This window comes from Salvelinus sp. IW2-2015, linkage group LG1 (genome assembly GCF_002910315.2).
Source record: "Salvelinus sp. IW2-2015 linkage group LG1, ASM291031v2, whole genome shotgun sequence".
NCBI classification, from domain to species: Eukaryota; Metazoa; Chordata; class Actinopteri; order Salmoniformes; family Salmonidae; genus Salvelinus; species Salvelinus sp. IW2-2015.
This window is the reverse complement of record NC_036838.1, coordinates 20,767,523-20,780,671: the sequence shown is the minus strand read 5'-3', so window position 1 is coordinate 20,780,671 and position 13,149 is coordinate 20,767,523. Positions and strand designations below refer to the sequence as shown.

At 45.3% G+C, this 13,149-nt stretch overlaps 1 protein-coding gene across 1 annotated transcript; it reads right to left on the bottom strand.

Moving 5' to 3' along the window:
- Positions 1–3,648: 3,648 nt before the first annotated feature.
- LOC111962320 (homeobox protein TGIF1-like) lies at positions 3,649–13,102 on the bottom strand. Its single transcript, XM_023985331.1, has 3 exons — positions 12,796–13,102; positions 10,203–10,456; positions 3,649–7,417 (listed from the first exon to the last, which is right to left on the bottom strand). The coding sequence occupies exons 1-3, from the start codon at positions 12,812–12,814 to the stop codon at positions 6,191–6,193; spliced, it is 1,500 nt and encodes a 499-aa protein (XP_023841099.1). The 5' UTR covers positions 12,815–13,102; the 3' UTR covers positions 3,649–6,190.
- Positions 13,103–13,149: the final 47 nt, after the last annotated feature.

The following is a 13,149-nucleotide window of genomic DNA, read 5'->3' as shown; positions in this document are numbered from 1 at the left end:
CATGTCACAGAACACCTCATTTACGAATGCCTGGAACCATGACGGAGCATTGGCTAATCTATAAAGGCATCACCAAGTACTCGTAGTGCCCAGACATCGTGGGCCGTCTTCCATTCATCCCCCTCCTGGATGCAGTTAAGATTGTAGGCACTCCGCAGGTCCAGTTTAGTAAAAAAAAAAAGAACGGGCCTGATGGAGCTGTTTGATGGCGGGTGGTGTAGCGTGACTTGGTGATGATGGAATTGTGGCCTCTCTAATCGATGCACGGTCGTGGACCTCCCTCCTTCTAGGTCACGAAGAAGAAGTCTGCCGACTCAGGGGAGGTGGATGAAACACTGCTGGAGAGCCTCCTGGATGTACTCCTCCAAGGCCTCAGTTTCAGCCACAGACGCGGCTGCGCAGAGTCTGCAAGCAGGTTGATGGCACAGTCCCAGGGGGGATGAGGAGGGAGACTGGTGGTGCGGGTCTTGGAGAAAACCTCCCAGAGGTTTACCAGGATGTCAGGCTGGAGGGCAACCACATGACTCTTCAACTGACATGGAACCACAGGGTAAGGGAAAGCAGGTATTCAGACATCTTAGTGCCCAGGCAGTGATTTCCATCCTCGACCAGGAGATGGTGGGGTCATGACGTTGGAGCCACGGGAGGCGGGAGATTACTTTGTGTAATTGATGATAAGGAAGGAAAGACTTTCTTGGTGCAGCGGTCCCACGGTTAGGGTGAGTGGTGCTGTGATGTGCGTGATATTGCCAGATCCCAATGGTCGATTATCCAAGGTTTGGACCTAGAAAGGAGAGCGGGCACAAGGTGATGTACAGGGAGGAGGCGAGGGCCTTGTCGATTAAATTCCCTGCGGCACCGGAGTCCATTAGAGCTGTAGAGACAACACTTGAGGGACAGCCAGCCAGTGAAATGGAAACCAGGAAGGGTTTGGCGAAAAGCGATGATGATGGAATAGTCACGCCTTCCCCCTGGAGATGGATGATCACGGGGTCGGCCCTCTGTCCCTGTGGACACCGGGTTGGGACGCAACGGACACCACTGAATCTTGTGCCCCTCCTGGCCGCAATAGGAACACAGCCCCAGCTGTCTCCGGCGACGCCGCTCTACCGCGGAGAGGTTTGTGACCCCCACCTCCATGGGTTCAGGCTATTGCTTAGGGCGGTCAAAGAGTAGGGAGAGAGGCGAAGGGTGCCGGCACTCCCGAAGAAGGTTGTCCAGATGGATGACCACCGTGATGAGCGCATCGAAGGAAAGGTTGTCAACCCGGCACGCCAACTACGTCTGGACCTCCTCGCACAGTCCTCTTTGGAATAGGGTGAGGCACGCCGGCTCATTCCATCCACTGGAGGCTGCCACGGTCCGGAAGGTGAGGGCGTACTCCGCAGCGGTCTGGACACCCTGCCGGAGTTGAAGTAGTCACTCACCTCCCTCTCCGCCCTCCGATGGATGGTCGAAGACTGCCCTGAACAGAGCCATGAACCTCTCGTAGGAGCCAAGCTCTTCCTCTCCTCTCTCCCAGACAGAGAGAGGAGCCCCCACCAACCCCTACCCGGTCAGCAGGGAAATGACCGGCGTCGCAGACCTGGGCAGACTGCTGGATAGGCTGGGGCGACTTGTGGTAGGAGGACCTCCGCTAGATGTAGGTGAACCTTCTTGGTTGGTGTCGAGGCGGTGGAGAACGCGGAGAACCTTATCCATAGCCGTACCCAATTGTGCCAACTGATCCTGGTGTTGGCATATTAGGTGTCCTTGTTTGTCAACCGCCTGGGAGATGTCCTTATCTTCTGCTGCTTCCATTTTTTAAGAATCAGTATTCTGTAAAGCTGGGAGTCAGGAAGCAGGTGATTTTAATAATAAGAATCATGTCGATAAACAAAACAGGAGAAGCGTACGGAACGTACACAAAACCAATACTGCCTGATAACGGAGGCTACTGAGGCCTAAATAAAGGGAGAGTAATCAAGGTGATAATGAGGTCCAGGTGTGCAAAATTATGGGGTGCAGGTGTGCATAATGATGATTGCCAGGACTGGTGGTTAGTAGACCGGTGACGTCGATTGGGTCGGAGCGGAAGTAGGCATGACACTTGTCCAACTACCATAATTAACGACAAACATTCCCCTTGAAGCTTTGGCCTAAATCCACAGAGTTTCACATTTCTTGTTATTTATTCATTTTTTTAAATATACAGATCCACACTAGTTGAAAAGAGATAACCAAAGAACTTAAAGGCCTCAATGAGCACCTGTAGGCATGTCTACCTTTTGAAATTATAACACACTTCAGATTGTACAATATTCTCCCCCCAGAATATTCAAGCTCTGGCAAGTTGGTTGATGATCATTTGCTAGACAGCCATTTAAGTCTCGCCATAGATTTAAMCCTAAACTAGGCCACTTAGGAACATTCAATGTATATTTTGCTTTGCGTTTTAGGTAATTGTCCTGCTGAAAGGTGAATGTCTCCCAGTGTCTGTTGGAAAGCAGACAGAGCCAAGTTTTTCTCTAGGATATTTCCTGTGCTTAGCTCTATTCCGTTTGTTTTTTTCCTTAAACTCCCAAGTCCTTGCCAATGACAACCATACCCATAACATGATGCAATCACCACCATGCTTGAAAATATGAAGTCGTACTAAGTGATGTGTTGCGTTGTTTTTGCCCACAACAGAACACTTTGTATTCAGGACAAAAAGTTAATGACATTTTTTGCAGCATTACTTTAGTGCCTTATTGGAAACAGGATGCATGTTTTGGAATATTTTTCTTTACACACTTTCTTTTCACTCCATTCTCAGTTCTATCCACAGCCAATAAACTCAGCAACTGTTTTAAAAATCAGCATTGTCCTCATGGTGAAATCCCTCAGCGGTTTCTTCCTTTCCAGCAACAGAGTTTGAAAGGGCACCTGTATCTTTGTAGTAACTTGGTGTATTGCACAGGAGGTTCGTGGCACCTAATTTGGGAGGACAGGCTAGCGATAATGGGTGGAGCGGAATGGTATCAAATACATTAAACACATGGTTTCCATGTGTTTGATGTCATTCCATTTGCGCCATTCAGGCCATTATGAGCCATCCACCCCTCAGCAGCCTCCTGTGGTTTATTGATGCCACCATCAAAAGCGTAATTAATAACTTGAATGCTTGACATTTAAGCTCCTAATTCGTAAACATTGAAACAATTACAATGTAGGATGAGTGATAAAATCTCAAATTCATTCTAAATTCAGGCTGTAGCAAAATGTCAAGGGGTGTGAATACTTTGACGGCACTGGTATTGAGCTGGAGATAATCAAGTTGAAGTGTCCTTGAACCCTACAGATGGTCAAAAAAAAAAAGTACATCAGGGACACCCCTATGGATAAAGCAAAACAGTTATCTGGGGGTCTATGGGAGTCATCTGGAATACTCCAGAAAAAAACATTTAGTAGGTTAATTACATCCAAAAGGTTATGTACAACTCTTGACCTGCCTTAAATGAAAATGTTTTGGTAAAACTGGGGTGGAAATCCAATGTACAATATCTTGCCCATGTAATAAGTTCCAAGAAAGGTAGTGCTATTAAACTTTGTTCAGACAAATAAGAAAACATAAGGACATGGTTAATTCTACACTCTTCAAGTTGGATTTTTAAGAATGCGCAAGGATCAGCGTATGAAAAAAGTTTTATTCTCTGAAATGCTTGTACAAAAACACATTTAAAGTTTAAGGCATATATTGCAGACTATTCAAAAAGTTGCTATGTAGAAGGGGCATGTTCCCTCAATCCCAGGTTTAAGGCACAATAACCAGTTATACTGTCCATACATCAGCCATGATTTCACAGTGAAATGGAAAAACATTTAGGATGCATTTGGTCGTATTGTGATGCTACACATTTGAGACAGTTCATGCCCCCCCCACCTTGACATATTTGCATGCATTTCCCCCATTGGCATCTACGACTCAAGTTTCATTCTGCATCCAAAACCTGATATATATAAAATAGCCTTCCTAAATAATGTTCAGTATCCAGCCGATTCCAGTATCACAATGAGTAATATGTAGTAACGTAGAAGTGTAGTAATGAATAAACCACATACCCGCTTTATTGTACTGCATCTATATTCAAAACCTGTTAAAATAGTTAACATTCTTTGCTTAGTTTTCAGACTCAAGTCTGAATGAACCCTACAGTCGACCCAAACTGTGTGAGAAAAAGGTGACTCGGCATATCTCCATTTGTGGAAGATCTATAACATCTACCCTTCCCCACTGACATTCTAGACAATTCTGGAAATGGTGCTGACATTAAGCCTCATGAAAGAGCCGAAAACAAGTGGTAGCGAAGGAATGGGGATTTATGGTAGTCACAAATCTAGGTTAATAATAACACGGAATCCCATATCAGCTCTTCTCATGCATCTAGCTGTAAAAAACAAAAACAAAAAAACTATCACCACCAGGGTCATTACATGTATGGCACCGGTAACAGCTATAAAGACTAAGTTAGTCCCATTTGAACTGACCTATGACAGAAGAAAATTACTTTGCAGCAGCACTGTTTACGTAGTAGGGCCCAACTAACTTTGTGCGGCGTCGATTTGGCCATAATATGTAGGAGAGATTGTTTCATGGAAACTACAACCGTATAAGAAATAGTAAAATACTCTAACGAGAGGATATACTTCACTAAAACAGAGGGAAAAGAGAGGAAAAGGAAGTCAGACAGTTTGCTTCTCAATAACTTACTCAACATTAAAAATCAATGAATTCAATACAACACTGACCAGATTGTCATCCAAGCGAACTACAGGCGTTTCAATTAAGACATATTTTGGTTTGAAATACAAGGACCAAATCTTAAGCCGCCAATGATTCGCTACTTGGGTCAATCCCTCTCCAAACAGGAGGACCCAAAAGCTTGAAATGTTTGTGACAGGCTTCATCCATAAAAAGACTATGGCATAATAGGGAACTTATAGCAAGTGTTACATTACCCTTAAGAATGAGGACAGTCTGGTGGTGTCACCCAACTAAGCCTTTAGCTTCGCCACAAAATTGATTTCTATAAACGGGACCAATGTGACCTCCCGCCCCATCGTTCTCAAACACACAGACAGGAATTCCACCTCCTTCACGTCCACAATATAAACAATACATCCCTAGAAATTGTACATGATGCATAAAGATAGCGCAGAAAGTAACAGACCAACAAAAATAAAAAACATTCCTCGTGTGTGTATATATATACACACACACACACAAAAACAGTTTACCTGCTAAGATACTATTTTGGAAATAGGTTTAAATGAACATTTTACAAAGTAAAAAAAACTGTTCATATTCTTTGCGACTGATGATTTAGTGTCTTAAAAATGTAGAATCCATGATGACCACTTGTTTACAGTAGCTTTAAGGCAAGGAGAGAGGAGACAGACATTGAAGCTGTGCAGTCAGGCACACTGCAATACAATCAATTTCCCCTTCCACCTGTCTTCCGGCACTGTGTGAAGATGTGGACAGACAAAAAAAATGAAAATATCTAAAGTGCATAAACTGTACTGGAGGAGCACAACACCTGGGCTTGAAAAACACACCCGTCTCAGCCCCAGGTCCGCCCTTGTTTAACCTTGGTGGGAATGATTGACAGGCTAGACAGCCTGAGATAAAAGTGACCTTAATACATTCAACCAAGTCCAGTATTGCTACTGATAAGCCTAGCTCTACTGATGCAACTTGAAACTGTAAAAAAAAAAAAAATGTTTAAAAAATATCACGGAAGGAAATGTCCTCCTTTTGACCCCTTTTGGAAATAGTGGAAAAGGGAGTTAAAAACTACATTACAGAACTTGGTGTCGTCGTTCTTATGTCAACCGTCGCAACATTTAACCTATACTCTGAAATGTTGATTGAAAAACCAAGTTGAAAGGTTCCACCCAGCAACAGTCTGCATTGGAGGCTGCTCGGCGGCCCTCTGCATTGGATAAAAGTTTTTAAAGTCCTGATAAAAATGCTTAAAAAGCACTGTCTTTAAAAACAATTGTCTTTCCATCCCTCGTATCATTCCCAGCGTCTGATGTATGAACCGTATGCATGAATTCTGCAGAGCATAGTGTCAGAGGGGCCGATCAAGGGAACATACACACAGTTAGGGGCAGTCAGAGAAGGGATATGGTGCTCCTCACAGACAAGGGAGTGGCCATGGCTCTAATTGACTGTTTCGCTGACGGCGCGCAAGGTGTGCTGTGGCCCCCACACAGCGGCCATGGGAGTCTGAACCACGGGGACAGGCTGTCGGACTGTAGCGTCGCTGTGGACCACACTCCACACACTGGGCATCGACTGGGCCCTCTGGACACTGCTGTTGGGGATGGAGGAGGACATGGGCTGGAGGGAAGCCAMGCCCAGGAATGGGGTGAGGGCTGGTGGTGCTGGGGCTAAAGGTGGGGCCGGGGTTGGGACAGAGGTTAGGGTTGGGACTTGGGTAGAGCTTGGAGTTGGGACTGAGGTTGGGACACAGGACACAGTTGGTGCACCAGCAAAGGTTTGAACAGGGCTTGGGGCTTGGGGTTTGGTTGGGATTGGAGTTGAAGCTGGGACCAGGGATAAAGTTGGTGCTGGGACAAAGGTTGGAAAGGGGGTCGAAACTGGCACTAGGAGTGGCATTTGGGCTAGGCGGGGAGGCACATTTGGAGCCGGTACAGAGGCCATGGCGAGTTTAGGAGCAGAGCAGACTGGGACATGGATTAGGACTGAAACTGGGGACACCACAGCCTTGTTCGCAGGACTCTGCTCTCTGGGCGAATCAAACGTAGCTTGGCTCTGTGCCGGTGGAGTGGTCAGACCCATAGCACTGCTGCTGTGGATGCAGCCACCTGTGCCTTCTGTAGTGGCCCTGCTCTGGTACTCCGGGAGCAGCCTCTGACTCTCGTGCTCGGCAGCCCTCTGGAGTGCTGCATCCACCAGCAACCTCAGGTCACTGAAGTCCTGGCTGGGGCACAGCTCCGGAGGCGTGGGGGGCGGCGTGTTGAATAGCCCGCCAGTGGGGCTGGCTCTGATAACCTTGGAGCCATTCTCCTCGGCCTCCCTCCTCAGGAGACTCTGCATGTCCAGCTGCATCAGGGCCTTGACACAGTAGCCCTCTTGGCTGGGGTAGCCAGCTCCCAAAAGGATGGCAGTGGCAGTATTTCCCAGGAGGCTGAGGTCCAGTGTGGGGGCTGGTCGGATGACAGAGGGCCTGAGAGGGGGCAGGGCTGGAGAGGGGACTGAGGTGGGGCTTTCAGGGGAACTACCTCCGCCACATCCTCCAGTGGCTGGGCGGCCCTCGCCCTTCCCCGCCCGCCTGGAGATGGTGAACTGGGTGGGGTCTTTGCCATCCTTGCGGAGCAGGTCAGGGAGGAGGCGGCGGCGGGCATTGATGAACCAGTTGCATATCTGGAAAAGAGTCAGTAAATTTAACAACAACGCCTGCAAAAAAAACAACCGGGGTGCATCTCAAAAGCCTAACAGATTTCCTGAAGAACCAAACTACAAGAAGAGATGACAATTTATTAGGTACACCACCCCATTCACGAAAATGGATCGCCAGTCACGTGGCCGTGGCTCGCTATATTACGCAGGCAGACAGGCCTCCAGTTACTGTTTGTTTGATTGAATGTTAGAACGGGCAAGACGAGTGACCTAAGCGACTCGTCTTGAGCGTGGTATGATAGTCAGTGCCAGGCTCGCCGGATCCAACATCTCAGAAACGGCCTCCCTCCTGGGCTTTTCACGCACGACAGTGTCTAGGATTTACCGAGAACGATTCGACAAACAAGAACTCAGCAGCAGTCCTGTGGGCAAAAATAGCTCGTTGATGAGAGATTGAAGAACAATGGCAAGAATCATGCAAGCTAACAGGCAGGCCAGAAACAAACAAATATAGCCGCAGTACAACAGTGGCATCTCGGAACACAACTCTAGCCGATCCTTGTCAAGGATGGACTATTGCATCAGATGACCACACCGGGTTCCACTCTTATCAGCTAAAAACAAGAGGAAGCGACTCGTGGGGACAATTAACATTGTCCACCAACACTGTACAATTGAGGAGTGGAAAAACATTGCCTGGTCCGACAAATCCTGATTCCTGTTGCGTCACGCTGATGGCAGTGTCAGGATTTGGCGTAAGTAGCATGAGTCCATGGACCTATCCTGCCTGGTGTCAACAGTACAGGCTGGCGGCGGTGGTGTACTTAAATGCCTCAAATGAAGCATATAATAGCTCAAACTGGTTCGAGGGGTAGTTTGTTGGAATGAGACTTCCGCCCACATGTTCTCATTCTCCTGCTCTCCTCCGGGCCTTGTTTACTGCCATCTTGTGGTAAAAACCTCCCACACACAGTGAGATGAGTGACCTCAGACAGCTGGCATTAATGAAGTCCCGGCTGAAAAACGCTGAGCGACAGAGCAAGTAGAGCGCAGCCAACCAGGGACATTTCACTGCAATGACTACACTATGGGTCTGTCAGCGCTGCTCTAGCCCTGCTTGCTCTCTGCTCAGTCCAGGAATTCCTCATGTCGCCACTCCTGGGGTGTGAATGTGTGTGTGTATTTGAGGAGAGAGAGAGAGGAAACGACAACAAATGGTCAGCCTACAAGGTGAGAAGGGCAGACTGCGGTGACGGTGTCAAATTAATCTGTACAGTAGTACCTCACCCATGTGACATTTGAATATTGTTGTACGCTAAGCTGTTGAGAAACACCCTAGCGCTGAAGTATGGCGAAAAGTATGGCGAAAATATCATGGGATGAATCTCTATTTAGCGCCCGCCTGAAGTAGGCCTATAGGTGCTACGGCATTCATCTCCCCGCACACAGGACACTTAGAGGCCAATAGAGAACACAATATCTGATAAAGAAACCACCATCTTCGACAGAGTACGTAGTCATGACTCCATCTGGGCCCCAAGTGTCTGCTATGATCAACTATTTAGACTACAGCAGGCACTAATCTGGAACAATTGAACTGGAGGAAATTATAAATCATTCATTTCAACTGTAATTGAGGGGAACATGCCGAAACCAGACCTAATACGTTGTTAGACTAATTAAAATGCAAGTCAGACTACTTAAAAATCAAGCCCTGTTAAGGTATAGGCTGTGTTGGTGTAGGGCTGGGTGATATCGAAATCATTTGAATTTATTTTTGCACAAAATTCCAAATGCCAATATTGAGTTTATTTTTCATTTTTAGGAGTGTTTGTGTCCTCTTGTTCTTGTGTTTTTGGTCTCGTCTCCTTCGCTCCTCTGTGCGGACCTTCCCAGTTATACCCGAGATCTGCATATATTGACGAGATGTACACTACCGTTCAAAAGTTTGGGGTTGCTTAGAACTGTCATTTTGTGCATTCAAATATCATTTTAAAACACTAATTTATCATTAGAAAACCCTTTTGCAATTATGTTGGCACAGCTGAAAACTGTTCTTTAGAATAGTTAAGTATCTGGAGCATCAGCATTTGTGGGTTCGATTACAGGCTCAAAACAGCCAGAACCAAAGCACTTTCTTCTGAAACTCGTCAGTCTAGTCTTGTTCTGAGAAATTAAGGCTATTCCATGCGAGAAATTGCCAAGAAACTGAAMATCTCGTACAACGCTGTGTACTACTCCCTTCACAGAACAGCGCAAACTGTCTCTAACCAGAATAGAAAGTGTGGGAGGTCCCAGTGCACAACTGAGCAAGAGGACAAATACATTAGGGTGCAGCAGAAATTTTGCCAACAACTTAAAATAGCTGTCTAGTCTGTTTTATAAATGTGCAATAAGCATAAAACAATTATGTAAAGGAATTGGTTCTAGTCGTTTTTTAATATACAATAAACACATTTTCATAACAAGTCTTGAAAGATTATTGAAAAAAAAAAAGATTATTGCTGACTGTTTGAAATGCAGTGCATTTGACCTTTAAACAACAATGCTTACTTAGAGAACTTTTTTAAGAGATCTTGAATCGCCAATAAGTTAATAAAAAAATAAAATATTCTCCCAGCCCTATGTTGATGCTCTGCTACACAGCTCAAAGTTTCCACCTGGCAAAGGCTACTGTAGCCAAAATGTTGTCTGTGGACTGCTGCTTGATTAGGCCCAATTCAAGCATTTGGGAGCAAGAATTAACTTGAATGTTTATTATTATTTATTTATCTAAATAAACGATTTAAGACAGTCCCGGTCCACTCACCTGCAGCACAGAAAGGCTGGTCTGATCTGACAATCCGAGTTTCTCCTGCTCTGAGGGGTAGGCGTTGAAGCGGTGCTCGTACAGCCAGCTCCGCAGCACCTGCACAGCATCCTTGGGCAGGTTGCCACGGCGACGCCGCTTGCCCGAGCCCCCACCCCCTCCAGACAGGTCGAGGGTGGAGCTGTCATCCTCAAAGGGGTCGCTGTCAGTCATTGCTGACAGCTCCTGCTCTCGCCTCCGCTCCTCTTCCAGAGCTGAGGACAAGAAGGGGTTCAGAGGGGGTTGTTGAGTCAGTGCTAGTGTTTGTACTCATCATAGACCAGGGTTGGACATTAACTTGTTATAGAATGTATTGCTTTCCCTCCAAATCAGAGACTGACAACCATCTACTTGTTGTATAGGCCTGTGTTTGTTATTTTATTGTGCATTCACCAATCTATAAAAGAAACAGGTTGGCAAAGTATTGACCAGTATTTTGTCTACAATATGATCTGATTTATTTTAGCAATGTGATTGAAACAAATCAGGTTACACCGATTGATAGGTAAGTGTAGTAGGTGACAACAAATGTACAAGCATGCATGATGAAGCAATGAGACTCTCCCTCATTAAATTAAGTGATGAGATAATCTAATTGGAAGAAAATAAATACAAAACAAGATTTGTCTTCCTTCCCCAAATCACTATATTTGTGGCATTGGGGAATACCAACTCAAAATGGAGAATGGTTTCTCCCGGGGTATAGAATGCAGTAAATGTCTTTCTCTGGTGAAATCTGACCCCTGGAGGCAGCTCCTGTCCGCACAAAAGGAGATTGTGTGCATGTCACCTCCAGCCGCTAAGGATCTATAGGCCGTGCGAGGGGCTATTTTCACCTTTGGCCAGGGAATTTAAGTCCTGGAGCAATTGATTTTAATTCGATGGCTAACAGAGTGTACGTGGCTAGCTACGAACTATACTCTTAAAATCAAGTTAGAAAATTTGCGCATGAATGGGCAAAACATTTTAAATATGCTAGCTACCAAACTTGGTAGCCATAAGAATGTGACTAGACGTGGATTACTTATCTCTAGTTGGAAGGGAGCTATGCCAAGATCAAGACAGCGCCCGCATGAGAAACGGGTCAGAAAACGTACAGTACGAGTTAAAAGTTGACACACCTCATTCAATTTAGCCGACATTTGGTGTATTGTTTTACAACAAGAAATGCTTAAATTCAACATGTCCAGATTTCTATTTAACCCATCTGAAAAGTATAGGGATGCAGTTCCCTTGACATGCCACAGGTCTATTTGAAGTCCCCTTCTTGTGACTCAAATGTGTATAGCGCCTCAATCACACTGCCACCCTCCTCTTTTACCACTTCACCAAGTCTTTCCCAACATTACTTTTCTGGCCCTCCCGTCTCTTATTTTCTAAAATCAATTTCGCAGCTTTTCTCTTAGTGAATTAAGAGTCATCCTTTTTGCCTTGGATCAAGATTCAATTGTTCTGCTAGTTCCGAAAAGCATGTGGCGATTGTCTTGTAGTCTATTTGGCACGCGTACAGTCAGGACCTAAAACTTCCTCAGTAATTCCAGATAGCCTAAAATAACGAAAGAAAAACCTACATGTAGCCTATAGATATAAAATGCACAATAAATGGTACATTTATGAATTTAAAGGTACTGTTCTCTCTTTACTCAACCCGTCCGCCACCCACCCTTCATCCACAAAATATTTKATGACCCTAAACCAACCAACCCACCCGACCCGCAGGTTACGAGTCAACTCGCGCATCACTAGTAGAGGTACACTCGTCTCCGTTGATGTTGGAGTAGCGATATAAAGTTAGCTAGTAAACTGCTTTAAATCTATGGTAGCTACATCGTGGAGTTCTTTAACTTTGCTAGCTAGCTACAGTAACGTTACATGTCACGCTGTTCCTGTCAAACCTCAACTTTGTTTGCATAACAAAAATMGCGTATTTTTATACGGAGTTAGGTATCTAGTCAAAATATGTTGACAAACTTAAGGCAAAGGTGTGCATAATTTGAGTTTGTTAAAATGTACTAATATCTTCAAGGCGGATTTAGCTAGCTAGTTCTAGGCTAAAGTTAGCAGGCTAGCTAACAAACAATGAAGCAAATTCGTGGAATTGTCTTGTTCTATTCAATGTAGTCTATTGTGGGGTTAAGATTACTGTTGCAATGAAATCGAATAGCTACCGGAATGTTATCAATTTGCCAAATGCAAAAATAACAATAAGGTGTAACATGATAAAATTATAAATGAATATAAAAAACGATGACTAAGTTGGCTAGCCATCTTCCCATCGTGTATCAAACGTACAAAGAACCCGCTGAACGCACGCCTTCGCAGATGCAGGATTGTTCTGTCGCTCCGCCAGATGGACACCATGCTTGCTTCCAAAGATAATTTAGCTGGTTCGCTGTCCCTCCAAATTCAAACACAAACACACGCTGCATTTGCTCGCAACAAAAAGCCGCATTCCATTTACACCCAAAAGCCGGGCACACTTGGCAAACTGTCAGGGTGATAATGAATGCCTGCCAATATTTTCTGTACTAAATTCCCATAAATGTATGCCTACCTCGTTTGAAGGGTTTCATTCTTTGTTGATGGCTTGTTTGAAAACACACAGCTGTCGAAGTTCCTTGTAAAATGTGTGCCCCCCGACCAAACGTTGACGCGATATTTTCTTTCCAAGGTGTTGCACGCTTTTACTTTGCCGCTCGACGGTTCAATTCTTCGTTCATGTGACTTAAACGTGCTGCTGTTCAACAGAACAGTGTCCGTCCATCGCGTTTCGTTGTCTAGTAAGGTAGAACAAATACTGTACGTTACCTCATTTGTGTTCCTTGGTTCTCTTTACCTGCACACAGCAACGCCAGCTCCAATCTGACAGTCGAATATGTATTGATCCCGCCTCCTATACCAGTGCCCT